Here is an 18,494-nt window from a genome sequence, read left to right on the forward strand (position 1 = left end):
ACACCATGGGACCACGCAGCCATCATACCCCTCAGGAATCCTAGAGATGAACGTACTTGGTGCGAAAAGTGCAAATCATTCCCAGAATAACAGCAAAGGACCTAGTGAAGATGCTGGAGGAAACCGGTACAAAAGTATCTATATCCACAGTAAAACAATTCCTATATCGACATAACCTGAAAGGCCGCTCAGCAAGGAAGAAGCCACTGCTCCAAAACCGCCATAAAAAAGCCAGACTACAGTTTGCAACTGCACATGGGGACAAAAATCATACTTTTTGGAGAAATGTCCTCTGATCAGATGAAACAAAAATAGAACTGTTTGGCCATAATGACCATTGTTATGTTTGGAGGGAAAAGGGGGAGGCTTGCAAGCTGAAGAACACCATCTCATGTTGTGGGGGTGCTTTGCTGCAGGAGGGTCTGGTGCACTTCACAAAATAGATGGCATCATGAGGTAAGGAAAATTGTGTGCATATATTGAAGCAACATCTCAAGACATCAGTCAGGTAGTTAAAGCTTGGTCGCAAATGCGTCTTCCAAATGGACTATGACCCCAAGCATACTTCCAAAGTTGTGGCAAAATGGCTTAAGGACAACAAAGTCAAGGAATTGGAGTGACCATAACAAAGCCCTGACCTCAACCCTATAGAACATTTGTGGGCAGAACTGAAAAAGCGTGTGCGAGCAAGGAGGCCTACAAACCTGACTCAGTTACACCAGCTCTGTCAGGAGGAATGGGCCAAAATTCACCCAACTTATTGTGGGAAACTTGTGGAAGGCCACCTGAAACGTTTGACACAAGTTAAACAATTTAAAGGCAATGCTACCAAATACTAATTGAGTGTATGTAAACTTCTGACCCACTGGGAATGTGATGAAATAAATAAAAGTTGAAATAAATCATTCTCTCTACTATTATTCTGACATTTCACATTCTTAAAATAAAGTGGTGATCCTAACTGACCTAAGACAGGGAATTTTTACTTGGGTTAAATGTCAGGAATTGTGAAAAACTGAGTTTAAATGTATTTGGCTAAGGTGTATGTAACCTTCCGACTTCAACTGTATACAGTACCAGTCAAAAGTTTGGACACATCTACTCATTCAAAGGTTTTTCTTTATTTTACTATTACATTTTGGTCATACAGCACTCTTATCCAGAGCGACTTACGGTCAGTGCATTCAACTAAGGTAGATAAACAGCAACACATTACAGTCATAGCAAGAACAAACCTTTCTGAAACTGTTACTGAGCATTTTATTGTAGTTGAAGTGGTGTGTTGGTCTATTGTATAGGTTGGACTACTTTCAACATCATCGCTGACAGTTTTAAAGTGTTTGCAAAAGCTAAAATAAGTGCATGTGACAGATGGAACAATAATATATATTCTACAGTATGGGGAAATCTTCAGCTGGCTCCTCTTTCCTATATTAAGATAAAAATATATTATTGTGATATGATGCTTACTTCATTGAGAATGTATGTGCAGTTCAAATATGGCCATAGAATCAATGACCAAAAAGACGTAAAACAAACCTTACTCCAACGTCTGGAACATACGTCTTTTAGACATCTTTTTAAATAGATTTTGCTTACTGGGATATGTCATGGAGGTGCTCAGAATATGTATAGTATGTTTCATATGACTCTGAGGGCAGGCTGATTCTACTCTCCCAAATAATTAGAACTATTACAACAACAAACATAACTTCTCTCTTTATTTTCTCCATGAATTGTTTGTTTCAGTGGGTTGAGTGCTATGTCATCACTTTAGTGAGGAAAGACCTGAGGAGGTTCAAGAGGATTCTGAGTTCAGATCTCCCAGAATGCTTTGAGACTCAGAGGGATGATAATGGAGCATTTCGCTACACCCGCAATAACATCTGCTAAACAGGTGTATGTGACCAATCACATTTGATTTGGACGCTGAAGGTGAGAAGCAGGAGAGCAGTGCAAGAGAGGGGACGCTGAAGGTGAGAAGCAGGAGAGCAGTGCCAGAGAGGGGACGCTGAAGGTGAGAAGCAGGAGAACAGTGCCAGAGAGGGGACGCTGAAGGTGAGAAGCAGGAGAACAGTGCCAGAGAGGGGGCGCTGAAGGTGAGAAGCAGGAGAGCAGTGCCAGAGAGGGGGCGCTGAAGGTGAGAAGCAGGAGAGCAGTGCCAGAGAGGGGGCGCTGAAGGTGAGAAGCAGGAGAGCAGTGCCAGAGAGGGGACGCTGAAGGTGAGAAGCAGGAGAGCAGTGCCAGAGAGGGGACGCTGAAGGTGAGAAGCAGGAGAGCAGTGCCAGAGAGGGGACGCTGAAGGTGAGAAGCAGGAGAGCAGTGCCAGAGAGGGGACGCTGAAGGTGAGAAGCAGGAGAGCAGTGCCAGAGAGGGGACGCTGAAGGTGAGAAGCAGGAGAGCAGTGCCAGAGAGGGGGCGCTGAAGGTGAGAAGCAGGAGAGCAGTGCCAGAGAGGGGACGCTGAAGGTGAGAAGCAGGAGAGCAGTGCCAGAGAGGGGACGCTGAAGGTGAGAAGCAGGAGAGCAGTGCCAGAGAGGGGGCGCTGAAGGTGAGAAGCAGGAGAGCAGTGCCAGAGAGGGGGCGCTGAAGGTGAGAAGCAGGAGAGCAGTGCCAGAGAGGGGGCGCTGAAGGTGAGAAGCAGGAGAGCAGTGCCAGAGAGGGGGCGCTGAAGGTGAGAAGCAGGAGAGCAGTGCCAGAGAGGGGGCGCTGAAGGTGAGAAGCAGGAGAGCAGTGCCAGAGAGGGGACGCTGAAGGTGAGAAGCAGGAGAGCAGTGCCAGAGAGGGGACGCTGAAGGTGAGAAGCAGGAGAGCAGTGCCAGAGAGGGGACGCTGAAGGTGAGAAGCAGGAGAGCAGTGCCAGAGAGGGGACGCTGAAGGTGAGAAGCAGGAGAGCAGTGCCAGAGAGGGGACGCTGAAGGTGAGAAGCAGGAGAGCAGTGCCAGAGAGGGGGCGCTGAAGGTGAGAAGCAGGAGAGCAGTGCCAGAGAGGGGACACTGAAGGTGAGAAGCAGGAGAGCAGTGCCAGAGAGGGGACGCTGAAGGTGAGAAGCAGGAGAGCAGTGCCAGAGAGGGGGCGCTGAAGGTGAGAAGCAGGAGAGCAGTGCCAGAGAGGGGGCGCTGAAGGTGAGAAGCAGGAGAGCAGTGCCAGAGAGGGGGCGCTGAAGGTGAGAAGCAGGAGAGCAGTGCCAGAGAGGGGGCGCTGAAGGTGAGAAGCAGGAGAGCAGTGCCAGAGAGGGGGCGCTGAAGGTGAGAAGCACGTGCTACGTGTTCCAACGTAAACTCAAATCCAATCTGAAGAAGAAGTTTCAGTGTGTGTTTGAGGGAATAGCTGAGCAAGAAAACACTTCTCAATAAGATCCACACGGAGCTATACATCACAGAGGGTGGAAGTAGAGAGATCAATAATGAACATGAGGTGAGACAGATCGAGACAGCATCCAGGAGACAAGAAACTCAAGACAGACCAATCAAATGCAACAACATCTTCAAACCTTAACCTGGACAAGACCAACCTATCCAAATTGTGCTGACAAAGGGAATTGCTGGCATTGGAAAAACAGTCTCTGTGCAGAAGTTAATTCTGGAATGGGCTGAAGAAAAAGCCAATTCATATTTACTCTCCCTTTTCGGGAGCTGAATTTGAATCAAGGAAAAGAGTACAGCGTGATTGAACTTCTTAATTACTTCTCTACAGAAACCAAAGAATCAAGAATCTCCAACTATGACAAGTACAAAGTTCTGTTTGTCTTTGATGGTCTGGATGAGTGCCGACTTCCTCTAGACTTCAAGAACAATGACAGCTGATGTGATGTCACAAAGTCAACCTCAGTGGGCATGTTGCTGACAAACTTCATCAAGGGGAATCTGCTTCCCTCTGCTCTCGTCTGGATAACCTCCTGACCTGCAGCAGCCAATCAGATCCCTTCTGAATGTGTTGACCAGGTGAAAGAGGTACGAGGGTTCAATGACCCACAGAAAGAAGAGTACTATGGGAAAATAATCAATGATGAGAACCTGGCCAAAAGAATCATAACACACATAAAGACGTCAAAGAGTCTCCACAACATGTGCCACATACCAGTGTTCTGTTGGATTTCAGCCACTGTTCTAGAGAGACTGTTGAGGGAAGCAGAGTGGAGAGATGTCCAAGACTGACTCAAATGTTCACTCACTTTATGGTATTTCAGACCCAACAGAGGAATCAGAAGTACCTTAGAACCTCTAAAGTTCTACACAAGGATGAAGAGATGATTATGTAACTTGGAAAACTGGCCTTTAAACAGTTGGAAAAAGTCAATCTGATCTTCTATGAGGATGAGAAGCTTCAGTGTACTCAGGAGTGTGTACACAGACCTTCAGAAAAGAATGTAGGCTGATCCAGGGTAAGGTGTGCTGCTTTGTTCATCTGAGCATTCAGGACTTTCTGGCTGCTTTATATGTTTTTCACATTCATCAACAGTGGAAAAAATCGACTCATCAAAAATACATCCTGGAAATTTACTTCATCATCCAGCCACAAATTAATTATCAACTTACACAAGAGAGCTGTGGACAACGCCTTACATAGTGAGAATGGACACCTGAACATGTTCCTCCGCTTCCTTCTGGACCTCTCACTGGAGTCCAACCAGACTCTTCTAGGAGGTTTATGGACTCAGAAAGGAAACAGCTCACAGACCAATGAGGAAATAGTTGAGTACATCAAGGAGATATCAGAGAGAATCCCTCTCCCGAGAGGTGCATCATTCTCTAGTGGAGGAGATCCAAAGCTTCCTGAGCTCAGGAAGTCTCTCAGAATTCAAACTCTCCCCTGCACAGTGGTCAGCTCCGGTCTTTGTTTTACTGACTTCAGAAAAGTTGTATTTGACCTGAAGAAATACTCCAGATCAGAGAAAGAATTTCTGAGGCTGCTGCCAGTGGTCAAAGGCTCCAGAACAGCTCTGTGAGTACTTAGTATTAGATCACAATAACAACAAATCCCCATAATCAATCATATTATGCTTGATTTACACAAATATGGATTTGGTGACAAGTAAGTAACTTTCAACTGTTTTGCAATCTTATTTTTTGTTTAGGCTGAATCAATGTAAACTCACAAGGAGAAGGTTTGGCCTCAGCTCTTAACTCAAACTCCTGACACCTAAGAGAACTGGAACTGAGTGACAATGACCTGCAGGATTCAGGACTGGGGAGTCCACACTGTAAACTAGAGACACTGAAGGGAGAAATACTATAATGTTATAATGAACTTATAAAGTGTACTACAGTTTAAGTCGGAAGTTTACATACACTTAGTCATTAAAACTTGTTTTTCAACCGCTGTTGGATATACAGATATTCCCTCTCCTCTATGTTGTGTAAGTCCCACTCTAACCACTAGAGATCAGCATATACCTGTTAAAAAGTAAACACTGATATTCTCCTTATTGGTCTAATGATCACGTCCTTTTCCCGCTCTCTGTATCCTGTTAACTTACAATAAATATGATTGATTATTGTACAGCGTGTGTTGATGTCTTTCTTGGCATAGTAGACCTACTCAGCCAGTCCCAACCTGGGTTGGGACACAATTTTATAATTGTGTTCAGGAGGAGTATTTTGTATTGTCTGTTAATGTCTTACTGGTCAAGTTAGATAACTGGGGTTGATGTGCGTTGGAGATAGTAGTGCCTGCCACGCCCTTCCAGTACCCAGATTGGAGCCCACCTTAGGCTCGTTGGCTTGTCAAGGCAGTGATTGGCTGGGCAATATGCCCTGCAGATCTTTGATTGGCTGCTGCCCCAACACAGGGGGAGTGGAGTGGAGAGAGGACGTATGTCCATGCATTTATTAATGAAGCCGGTGACTGATGTGGTATACTCCTCAATGCCATCGGATGAATCCCAGAACGTATTCTAGTCTGTACTAGCGAAACAGTCCTGTAGCTTAGCATCCACTTAATCGGACCACTTCCGTATTGAGCGCGTCATTGGTACTATCTGTTTGAAAGTTTGCTTGTAAGCAGGAATCAGGAGGATAGAGTTATGGTCAGATCAGTCAAATGGAGGGCGAGGGAGAGCTTTGTACGCGTCTCTGTGTGGAGTAAAGGTGATTTCAGTCTTCCTGCATTAAAGTCCTCAGCCACTAGGAGTGCCGCCTCTTGATGAGCATTTTCTTGTTCGCTTACGGCCTTATACAGCTCGTTGAGTGCAGTCTTAGTGCCAGTATCGGTTTGTGGTGGTAAATAGACAGCTACGAAGAATATAGAAGAAAACTATTTTGGTAAATAGTATGGTCTACAGCTTATCATGAGGTACTCCAACTCAGGCGAGCAAAACCTTGAGACTTTCTTCGTATTAGAGATCGTGACCCAGATGTTATTAATAAAGTCACACAGACCCTCCCCCCTGATCTTACCGGAGGCTGCTGTTCGGCCTTCCCGATGCACGGAAACCCAGCTAACTGTATATTATCCATTTCCTTGTTCAGCCACTACTCGGTGAAACACAGGATATTACAGTACATGCACACGCACGCTCACACACACGCTCACACACACACACACACACACACACACACACACACACACACACACACACACACACACACACACACACACACACACACACACACACACACACACACTGGAGAGCTCTCTTCTAGTGTTACCACTTTGTGATAGGGCAGCACTGGATAGGTAAGGTCGCCCGGGTCTGATTCAGCTCTGGACGCTTGTCTTCAGAACAACGACACACACACACACACAACACAGCAGGTCCTGCTACTCTCCTTGGCGTCGCATGTCTGATGTTGTCACAGTGACGTGGACCAGCCCTAGGACCCCTCTCTCCACTGGGATTCTCTGCCTCTAACCCTAGTACAGGGGCTGAGTCACTGGCTTACTGGTGCTCTTCCATGCCGTCCCAAGGAGGGGTGCATCACTTGAGTGAGTTGAGTCGCTGACGTGGTCTTCCTGTCTGGGTTGGCGCCCCCCCCCCTTGGGTTGTGCCGTGGCGGAGAACTTTGTGGGCTATACTCGGACTTGTCTCAAGATGGTAAGTTGGTGGTTGAAGATATCCCTCTAGTGGTGTAGGGGCTGTGCTTTGGCAAAGTGGGTGGGGTTAAATCTTGCCTGTTTGGTCCAAGATATATGTGTAATTATGTGTCGGGGGGCTAGGGTCAGTCTGTTATATCTGGAGTATTTTTCTGTCATATCCGGTGTCCTGTGTGAATTTAAGTATGCTCTCTCTAATTCTCTCTTTCTGTCTTTCTTTCTTTCTCTCTCTCAGAGGACCTGAGCCCTAGGACCATGCCTCAGGACTACCTGGCATGATGACTCCTTGCTGTCCCCAGTCCACCTGGCCGTGCTGCTGCTCCAGTTTCAACTGTTCTGCCTGCGGCTATGGAACCCTGACCTGTTCACCGGACGTGCTACCTGTCCCAGACCTGCTGTTTTCAACTCAAGAGACAGCAGGAGCGGTAGAGATACTCTCAATGATTGGCTATGAAAAGCCAACTGACATTTACTCCTGAGGTGCTGACTTGTTGCACCCTCGACAACTACTGTGATTATTATTATTTGACCATGCTGGTCATTTATGAACATTTGAACATCTTGGCCATGTTCTGTTATAATCTCCACCCGGCACAGCCAGAAGAGGACTGGCCACCCCTCATAGCCTGGTTCCGCTCTAGGTTTCTTCCTAGGTTTTGGCCTTTCTAGGGAGTTTTTCCTAGCCACCGTGCTTCTACACCTGCATTGCTTGCTGTTTGGGGTTTTAGGCTGGGTTTCTGTACAGCACTTTGATATATCAGCTGATGTAAGAAGGGCTATATAAATACATTTGATTTGATAAATAGTGACGCTGCTCCTTAGTCAGCGAGAGAGCCCTTGGCTGAGTTTGATGCCGTGGTCCCTGTCAACACACTCACACGCTGGATACGGTGTAGTCTGATGTAAGCAAACAGCGTAATGAGCTATTGAACATCATTGATGTATTTAGAGTAGCTGTAGATCTGTTTGAGAGGTCACAGGTCTCAGCTGGGTGTGTGTCTGTGCGTGTAGGTTAAGGACCCATGGACATGCAGTCTGTCAAGAAGCCTAATGTCTCTTACCTTGGTTAGTTACTGTAACTAACCAAGGTTAGTGTTGCCCCTGGTTACAGTGTGTCTGTAGTAGCAGATAGTGACAGATCAACAGGGTTAACTAAGTACTCTGGTTACTGTGTTACCCCTGTCTGTAGTAGCAGATAGTGACAGATCAACAGGGTTAACTAAGTACTCTGGTTACTGTGTTACCCCTGTCTGTAGTAGCAGATAGGGAGACAAGTCTGTGAATAGGGTTAGCTAAGTGAGATTTCAGAGGACCATTTTTAAGGAGCACTTTGATTTAATGCTCAATTAGCATGCACACACGCACACACACTGGCGTGTGAGATCAATATCTTGTTCTCCCACAGACAATAGTCCCCTTAGCAGAGAGCACGTCTCCTTTAATTCAATATCAGAATGGATGCCTGACATCTATGTGTGTGTGTGTGTCTCTGGAACTGGTTATGAAATCTACAACACCATCTAACATTTCCAGAGTTTTATGTGTGTTTGATAGAAGCCTAAAGAAACATATTGTCACTCCATAGATAATGATTGTTTTCCTGATATACAAGCATGAATATACAGCAGGGTTAGCCAACCCACCTCCTTGAGACCTTCTTGGTGTTCAGTCTCCAGGATCTTGATTAACTTAATTATGTGTGTTAGAGCAGGGCTGGAGCAAAAGCCTGCAAACCCAGTAGCTCTCCAGGAGGATGGTTGGCCACCACTGATATTCAGTTTGCATCGTTGGTTGCATATATAATATTTAAAGCATTCCATATTCTGCTCTACATCAGATAGCTATAGCATTTTTCCTTCAAACACAGTATACCTGCATTCATATAGCCAGAGAGAGAGAGAGAGATTACAAATTGATTGCATGCTTCTTTTGTGCTCATTAGTTTGAAGCGGCTGGCCCCACGGTCTGTGAGGTCAGAGGTCATGTGACTGTCTGTTAGGACTATCAGAACTAGTAACAACTTGTCCAAGAAGAGCGTTCATTTCAGTTTTCCTTTGGGAAACAACTTCTTCCATCTGTGTTGAAGTTCTCCACACACAACTGTGTAATAGTGCTGCTCAGCTCTGTTGGATGATATCACCCCATGGTCAGCGGAACGAGGTGTGTCTGTTATCAGGGCAACAAGGTGTGTCCATTGTTAGGGCAACAAGGTGTGTCCGTTGTCAGGGCAACAAGGTGTGTCCATTGTCAGGGCAACAAGGCGTGTCCATTGTCAGGGCAACAAGGTGTATCCATTGTCAGGGCAACAAGGTGTGTCTGTTGTCAGGGCAACAAGGTGTGTCTGTTGTCAGGGCAACAATGTGTGTCTGTTGTCAAAGAGAGGTGGTGTTGCTGTTGTAGGAGATCTGGGGAATCCCGTTGCTGGAGTTGTCCAGGATCTCCTGTTAGAAACACACTCATGCATGCACGCATGAAAGCACACACACACACACACACACACACACACACAAATTAGGAGAAATCAGTAGCAATGTGTGAGCACGCATGCATGTGAGTGTGTGTTTGTTTCTTACAAAAGATCCGTGTGTGTATGGTTCCTTCTCAGCCATCTCATGTGAGTGGTGCAGTGAGTGTTCTCTCTCCAGAAACATCCTCTGTTGTTCTGAACTGGCCAGACGACAGGTCAACCAGGTAGAGAGAGTACAGGAAGAGATACCTACAGGAGAGAGGGAGAAGGGGGAGAGAGACCTACTGAATTGAATGGTGCCAGAACTTAGTTGAATGTTACTGTACCACAGTTCATATTTCATAGCAGGTATTCAATAATAACCCTTCACATACAGACAAAGATAGGTTTCATGCAGATTAGAGTTGTTGGGTCAGCATCGCCCTACTTCAACTACCTGGAGTAGGAATGAGTTGATTTGCCTGTAGTGTAACGTAATATAATGTTTAACTGAGTTTTGTAGACTTTCGTAGCGTTGCATACCCAGGCAGGCAATGGTCATGGCCGCCAGGTGTAGCGAGCGGAGAGAGTCCGGTCGTCGTGACAACGCCCGAACGAACTGGAAGTTGAGAATCCCTCCAATCAGACCACAGATACAGCAGGCTGAGAACAGAATCATCTAGAGAGAGAGAGAGAGAGAGAGAGAGAGAGAGAGAGAGAGAGAGAGAGAGAGAGAGAGAGAGAGAGAGAGAGAGAGAGAGAGAGAGAGAGAGAGAGAGAGAGAGAGAGAGAGAGAGAGAGAGAGAGAGAGAGACACACACACAGGTTTAAATTACTGCACCTCCTCATACTGTAGCTACCTTGTCAGCAGTAAACAATACATGCTGAGATGGGAGGGAACGAGATGGAACACACCGTTTATAGTTTCCTACTGTATCACTGTAAATATTGTGCTGTTGTTGAATATTTCTTACAGCGCAAAATGTATTATTTACTGCATAGTTAGCCTCTCTCACTCTCTCTCTCTCTCTCTCTCACGCACACATTTCTGACTTTTCCTGGTAGCTCAGTTACAGTGTACTGACCACTAAGTATCCCCACACACTTTATTACTGTGTGTGTGTGTGTGTGTGTGTGTGTGTGTGTGTGTGTGTCTATGTGTCTGTGTCTGCGTGTCTGTGTCTGTGTGCGTGTGCATGTGGTGTGTGCGTGTGGTGTGTGTGTGTGGATACACACACGTCGGGATCCTAATGTTACAAATCAGAGCTCCCTTTTCAGTCATTAGCCATCGTTTGGAAACACATCAGACTCCAGAGATACACTAACCTACCATAACCTAATCATCACACAGAGAGAAGAGAAGAGGAGAGGAGAAAGGGGGAGGAGAGTAGAGGATGGCTTTTACTAAAGTGAGATCGAATGACAGTGAGATAGAGAGCGTGTGAAAGGATGAGAAAGAAGGTGTGATGGAGGGAGACAGAGGGTGATGCATAAGCCAGGAGATGGAAAGAGTGAAAGGAGAGGAAAGAGTGAATAACACAGAGTGAGGAAGGAGCCATTACTTTGGTATGGATCAGTCATTTACACCTCTGTGACTTCTGAGAGGAGGATAGGAGAAAGAGCCACCATTGGGAGGCACGAGGAGCTATTGCTGGACCTTTTGGAAGGGCTTCGTTCCCTGACGGAACGCCACGACCAAGGGTTTAAGGCTATTATGGAGCATATCAGGGAGTTGGCTCAAAGGCAGCCCGCCACCTCTGAGACCCCCCAACCACCCAGTAACCTTTTTACTATTAGTGGTGGGTTTGTACAGCCTACCCCGGCTCCCCGAGAACCCCGCTTACCACCTGCGCAGCAATATTTTTGGGATCCTGGAACCTGCTGGGGTTTTCTTTCTCAGTGCTCCCTCATTTTTGAGCTGCAGCCATCTTTATTCCCTTTGGATCGGTCAAAGATAGCGTATATTATTACGCTAATGTCGGGAAGGGCGCTCTCCTAGGCTACGGCAGTTTGGGAGCAACAATCCGCTATTTGTCGGGATCTGGAAGACTTCATGGCAGAGATGAGGAATGTTTTCCGATTCTCTGGTATCCGGGAGAGGCGGCCCGAAAACTACTTGAATTACATCAAGACTCCCGTAGTGTGACAGACTACGCTGTAGACATTCGCAAGTTGGCCGCCAAGAGTGCCTGGAATCCAGAGTCCCTATTCGATACCTTCCTTCACGGATTATCAGAGGTGATAAAAGATGAGCTAGCTGCTCGGGAGTTACCGGTGGACCTCGATTGCGGGAATGCCGGAGTGAGAGGAGGTCTGGCCTAGGTCACACTCGTCCATCCTCTATGGCTCGCTCACCTCCGAAAGAATCCGGAAGTCCCCGAAGGCTGTTTTTCCGAGAGGATCCGAGGCCACCCGACCTCCCTCGAGAATCATCGACGAAGGGTGAGTTGGATACACCGGAACCTATGCAACTGGGAAGAGCTAGATTATCGCCTAGGGAACGTTCACGCAGGCTAAGTTCCAGTAGTTGTCTGTATTGTGGTGCTGTAGGGCATTACATAGCCACCTGCCCAGTGAAGAGACCTGAATCCTTAGTAGGTACAAGTACACTGGTGAGCCTGACTGGGAACCCTCTAATTCCCATCACCCAAACTCCTTTTTATGTTATCCTGCTGTGGGGAGACCAGTCTAAGTCTCTCCGGGTGCTCATTGACACTGGGGCAGATGACAGTTTCATGGACGCTATCCTGGTATCGGAACTAAGTATTCCTACTCAACTCCTCTCCGTTCCCATGGATGCCAGGGCACTGGACGGCTGCTCCATTGGAAGAGTCACGCACAGCACAGTTCCCATTAATATGCGGGTATCTGGAAACCACAGTGAGTCAATACAGCTTCTCCTCATTGAGTCTCCCCACATCCCTATTGTTTTGGGATTTTCTTGGCTCCAAAAGCACAACCCCGATATTGACTGCACCACGGGTTCAATCCTGGGTTGGAGCCCGTTCTGTCATTCACATTGCCTGAAGGCGGCGCAGGCTTCCCCGGAACGTCTGCCTTCAGGATTGAATACGGCCTTGGATTTCTCTGCCATTCCCGCAGAGTACCATGACCTCCAGGAGGTTTTCAGCAAGACTTGTGCTGCCCCCCTCCCTCCACATCGTCCTTACGATTGTGCTATTGACCTCCTCCCGGGCACCACACCACCTCGAGGCCGGCTATATTCCCTGTCTGGCCCTGAGACCAAGGTCATGGAGAAGTACATCGAGGACTCTCTGGCTGTTGGGAGCGTTCACCCTTCTGCCTCACCGGGGCTTCAATGACATTACGATAAAAAAATCGGTACCCTTTTACCACTCCTCTCCTCAGCTTTCGAACCTCTCCAGGGGGCTACCATCTTTTCCAAACTGGACCTTCGGAATGGCCACCACCTTGTGCGGATATGTGTGGAAGACGGCTTTCAACACTGCCAGTGGACACTATGAGTACCTGGTCATGCCGTTTGGACTCACCAACTCGCCCGCTGTCTTCCAGGCCCTGGTCAACGATGTGCTCTGGGACATGTTGAATCGTTTTGTTTTTGTCTACCTCTACAACATCCTAGTTTTCTCTCGTTCTAGCCAGGAATACATTCTCCATGTTCGACATGTCCTTCAGCGCCTCCTGGAAAATCAGTTGTTTGTAAAATCTGAGAAGGGCGAGTTCCACCGCTCCACTATCTCCTTTCTGGGACACATCATCGCTGAAGGGAATGTTCAGATGGATCCGGAAAAGGTAAGAGCGGTGGTGGATTGGCCCCAGACCATGTCCAGTGTGCAGCTACAACGTTTCTGGGGTTTGCTCATTTCTACCGCCATTTCATTCGGGGCTACAGCAGCCTGGCAGCCCGCCTCTCTGCACTCACCTCTCCCAAGGTACCATTCACATGGTCTCCAGCAGTGGACAAGGCTTTTGGGGACCTAAAGCAGTGATTCACTACTGCCCTCATCCATCCAGACCCGACCCGTCAGTTTGTGGTTGAGGTTGACGCTTCCGACGTGGGAGTAGGGGCCGTCCTTTCCCAGCAATCCGTCCAGGACCAAAAGCTTCATCCCTGTGCCTTCATGTCCCATCATCGTAACCCTGCGGAGAGGAACTATGACGTTGGGAACCGGGAACTCCTAGCGGTTAAGATGGCCTTGGAGGAGTGGAGGCACTGGCTGGAAGGGGCGGAAGATCCATTTTTGGTGTGGATTGACCATAAGAATTTAGAATGCCTCCGCACTGTCAAGCACCTCAACCCAAGGCAAGCTCGTTGGGCCCTGTTATTTACCAGGTTCAATTTCACCATCTCCTACCGAAAACGTGAAGCTGGACGCTCTCTCCCATCTGTACAGTTCCACTGCCACTACCTCTGAATCTGAGACCATCTTCCCTGCCTCTTATTTGGCGGCAGCGATTGTTTGGGGTATTGAGGCTCTGGTCCGCAAGGCACAACGTTCCCAGCCGGACCCTGGGGGGGCTAGGAATAACCGGATGTTCGTTCCTGGCCCGGCCTCAGGTCCTGGAATGGGCTCACTCCTCCAGGCTTACCTGTCATCCTGGGGCTCATCTTACCATGGCTTTCCTCCGACAATGCTTCTGGTGGCTCACCATGGCTCCTGATGTCTCGGCCTTTGTCGCCGCATGCATGGTGTGTGCTCAAAGCAAGACTCCGCGGCAAGCTCCGTCTGGCCTCCTTTAGCCACTCCCTGTCCCTCATCGCCCCTGGTCCCATATTTCCCTGGATTTAGTCACTGGGCTTCCTCCGTCAGACGGTAACACCGCCATTCTGACAGTGGTGGAAAGGTTTTCCAAAGCCACCCATTTCATCCCTCTTCCCAAGTTACCTTCAGCCAAGGAGATGGCCCAGCTCATGGTGCAGCACGTCTTCCGAATCCATGGACTCCCGGTTGACATGGTTTCGGATCAGGGTCCTCAGTTCTCGTCCTGATTCTGGAAGGCGTTCTGCATCCTTATCGTGTCATCGGCTATTCTGTCCTCCGGGTTTCATCCCAAATCCAATGGCCAGTCGGAGTGAGCCAATCAAGACATGGAGACGACACTTCGGTGTCTAGTTGCTAGTAACCCCACCAACTGGAGCCAGCAACTGGTCTGGGTGGAATATGCTAGGAACACTCTTTCCTGCTCAGCCTCTGCTCTTCCCAGAGCAAGAAGTTGAGGTCAACATACCCTCAGCTCAGATGTTCGTCCGCCGCTGTTGGCATACCTGGAAAAGAGCTTGGGCGGCTCTTCTCCAGACCGCCTCCAGGTATCATCGACAAGCGGACCGCCACCGGACTCTGGCTCCCCGCTATTGGGTCGGGCAGAGGGTATGGTTGTCCACATGGGACCTGCCCCTCCGGGTGGAATACCGCTAACTTTCCCCCTGTTTCATTGGTCCTTTCCCCATTTCTAGAGTCTTTAGTCCCACTGCTGTTCGTCTGCTGTTACCCCGTACCCTCCGTGTTCACCCTACTTGTCATGTGGGGGGTACTGTCACACCCTGATCTGTTTCACCTGTCTTTGTGATTGTCTCCACCCACCTCCAGGTGTCACCCGTTTCCCCATTAGTCCCTGCGTATTTATTCTGGTGTTCCCTGTTTGTCTGTTGCCAGTTCGTCTTGTCTTGTCAAGTCAACCAGCTTGTTTTGCCGTGCTCCTGCTTTTTCTTATCTCTCTTTTGCTAGTCCTCCCGGTTTTGACCCTTGCCTGCCTTGACTCTGAACCCACTGACCTTGTTTATGATCTTTTGCCTGTCCATGACTATTCTCTTGCCTGCCCCTTGGATTATAGTAAATATCAGAGACTCAAACCATCTGCCTCACGTGTCTGTATCTGGGTCTCGCCCTGTGCCCTTATATAAACAGAGAGTACACAGTGGCAGAATACCTGACCACTGTGACTGACCCAAAATTAAGGAAAGCTTTGACGATGTACAGAATCAGTGAGCATAGCCTTGCTATTGAGAGAGGCCGCCGTAGGCAGACCTGGCTCTCAAGAAATAGACATGCTATGTGCACACCGCCCACAAAATTAGGTGGAAACTGAGCTGCACTTCCTAACCTCCTGCCAAATGTATGACCATATTAGAGACACATATTTCCCTCAGACTCACAAAGAATTGGAAAACAAATCCAATTTTGATAAACTGCCATATCTACTGGGTGAAATACAACAGTGTGCCATCACAGCAGCAAGAGACCTGTTGCCACAAAAGGGCAACGAGTGAAGAACAAACACAATTGTAAATACAACCCTTATTTATTTTCCGTTTTGTACTTTACAATTTACACATCATTAACACTATAGACATATGAGATTTGAAATGTCTATTCCTTTGCAACTTTTGTGAGTGTAATGTGTTACTGTTGATTTGTATTGTTTATTTCACTTTTGTTTATCTATTTCACTTGCTTTGGCGATGTAAACATATGTTTCCCATGCCAATAAAGCCCTTTGAATTGAATTGAGAGAGATGGGGAGAAAATGAGGGGTTACTGCTGAGAGGAGACAGGGAAAGAGAGACAGAGAGAGAGACAGAGAGAGAGACAGAGAGAGAGAGAGCGAGCAAGCGAGAGAGAGAGAGAGAGATGGGGGAGAAAGGGAGGGGTGACTGAGAGACGAGGAGGTAGAGACAGAGAGACAGAGGCAGAGAGAGAAGGGGGGGGTGAGAAAGAGATGACTCCTGTCCCTGTCTCCTCTAGTCTCTCTTTCTGAAGGACCTGAGTAACTCTTACCTCCTGCCCTGGATATATTTCTGCACGTGCTCACACCCTCATACAGAGGACAACAGTGCTACACTCTCTAACTCACTGACCTGCAGTCCTGTGTCTCTGTACTCTGGTGTATGGTGTGTGTGTGCATAAGTGAGTGTCTGTGTTTTGGTTTTACGTGTGTGTGTTTGTGTGTGTTTGTGTGCCTGCATGTGTACTTACGATGAGTCCAGTCCTCTTCCTAGCACACAGGACTCCACACATCCCACAGATGAGAAACTGAGAGAGAGAGAGAGACAGAGAGAGAGAGGAACCAGATGAAAACTGAAATTATGACAGCATAGAAACTAGCTCATCTGGCGAACATCAATGGGACAGACCTCCATGGAACCTTTCACAAACCTCCATGGAACCTTTCACAGACCTCCATTGAACCCTTCACAGACCTCCATGGAACCTTTCACAGACCTCCATGGAACCTTTCACAGACCTCCATGGAAAGTTTCTCAGACCTCCATGAAACGTTTCACAGACCTCCATGGAACCTTTCAAAGACCTCCATGGAACATTTCACTGACCTCCATGGAACATTTCACCGGGAGAAGTGAAATCGAGACAATGAGACTGTCTTCTGTAAGCGAGCGCGGGGGCGCTCACTGTATGAGCATGAAATGAAACAAACACGTTAACTATTTCACTTGCTTTGGCAATGTAAACATATGTTTCCCATGCCAATAAAGCCCTTTGAATTGAATTGGGGGAGAGAGAGAGAGAGAGAGAGAGAGAGAGAGAGAGAGAGAGAGAGAGAGAGAGAGAGAGAGAGAGAGAGAGAGAGAGAGAGAGAGAGAGAGAGAGAGAGAGAGAGAGAGAGAGAGAGAGAGAGAGAGAGAGAGGAGAGAGAGTAGAGAGAGAGTAGAGAGAGAGTAGAGAGAGAGTAGAGAGAGAGTGGAGAGAGAGTGGAGAGAGAGTGGAGAGAGAGTGGAGAGAGAGAGAGAGAGAGAGAGAGAGAGAGAGAGAGAGAGAGGAGGGAGAGTGGAGAGAGGAGAGAGAGTGAGGGAGAGAGAGGGAGAGTGAGGGAGAGTGAGAGAGAGAGGAGAGAGAGAGAGAGAGCAGGGGGAGAGAGTAGGAGAGAGAGAGAGAGAGAGAGAGAGAGAGAGAGAGAGAGAGAGAGAGAGAGAGCAGGGAGAGAGAGAGAGAGATATGGTCAACTAAAGGATCTACATACACACATGCCGCTCCAGATAGGTGAAGCGTCTCCTTGCTGTGGTTTGTGTTCCTCCCTGACCCGGCTGAGTCCAACGGCTCCCAGGACGATACTGGAGACCCCCAGCCCCACCTCTAACACTGACAGCAGCAGCAGGCTCCACAGAATTTTCCGGCTGGAACACATCCTGCCCGGGCATCCTCCTGGAGACCAGTCCGCCTGTCTGCCCTCCTAAGTCGGCTTCAGTCAGGAGGACACACGGGTTGGCAGCAAAACTTTTTTAAATGGAAAAACAAAAATAAGCGTTTCATAGGCTGCTCCCCGGAAAACAGTCACGGTTGTTGATAAGTGGACTGTCCTGGTTAAATATAGATGACCTGGATAAGTTCAGGTTTCACCCCATTTCAAAACATTTATATTGTACTTGTGCCAACTAGCAACCCGACCCTGGAGGATCCATCGCCGGCAGACAGAGGAGGAGAGGGAGTCAGCCCTCGGAGAGCGGCTTGATGTCCATATCCCTGATGAGGAAAGTTCTGGGCAGGAGATCAGGTAAATCCGCTTGAAATGTAGAGTAGGTTGCCTTCCACGGACATCTCTGTCATGTCGAGTAAATGTTATATATTTTTTATTTAGCCTACCTATTTTTATCAATGAGACTAACCTGCATGAATAAAGGCTGGATCAAATCCAAAAGTGAGTCGTCTGGTTGCTCTCGCTGATAACGGGAGCTCCTCAAGTCAATAATGAGAGGAGAGCATTCTGCTCTGAACGGTCGCTAACGAGACTGGCACGCGGTTGCTGTCCATGGGGCTTAAACGCTTGCGCAGACACTCTCAACACCCTTCCGCGACCCGACCCAAGTGCCCTCCAGTTCTCTCTCTCTCTCTCTCTCCCCCTCCCCTCTCTCTCTCTCTCCCCCTCCCCTCTCTCTCTCTCTCTCTCTCTTACACACACACACACACACACACACACACACACACACACACACACACACACACACACACACACACACACACACACACACACACACACACACACACACACACACACACACACACACACACACACACACA

At 48.0% G+C, this 18,494-nt stretch overlaps 1 protein-coding gene across 2 annotated transcripts; it reads right to left on the bottom strand.

Moving 5' to 3' along the window:
- Positions 1-8,555: 8,555 nt before the first annotated feature.
- LOC139555038 (transmembrane protein 196-like) lies at positions 8,556-18,257 on the bottom strand. Of its 2 annotated transcripts, none has more exons than XM_071368432.1 (5): positions 17,440-18,257; positions 16,437-16,493; positions 10,024-10,159; positions 9,608-9,750; positions 8,556-9,475 (listed from the first exon to the last, which is right to left on the bottom strand). In XM_071368432.1, the coding sequence occupies exons 1-5, from the start codon at positions 17,602-17,604 to the stop codon at positions 9,407-9,409; spliced, it is 570 nt and encodes a 189-aa protein (XP_071224533.1). In that variant the 5' UTR covers positions 17,605-18,257; the 3' UTR covers positions 8,556-9,406. The 2 variants fall into 2 exon arrangements, with proteins under 2 accessions (XP_071224533.1, XP_071224532.1); XM_071368431.1 differs by having other exon boundaries at positions 8,556-9,489.
- Between the last annotated feature and the right edge of the window lie 237 nt (positions 18,258-18,494).

Source organism: Salvelinus alpinus, chromosome 26, assembly GCF_045679555.1.
Source record: "Salvelinus alpinus chromosome 26, SLU_Salpinus.1, whole genome shotgun sequence".
Lineage (NCBI taxonomy): Eukaryota > Metazoa > Chordata > Actinopteri > Salmoniformes > Salmonidae > Salvelinus > Salvelinus alpinus.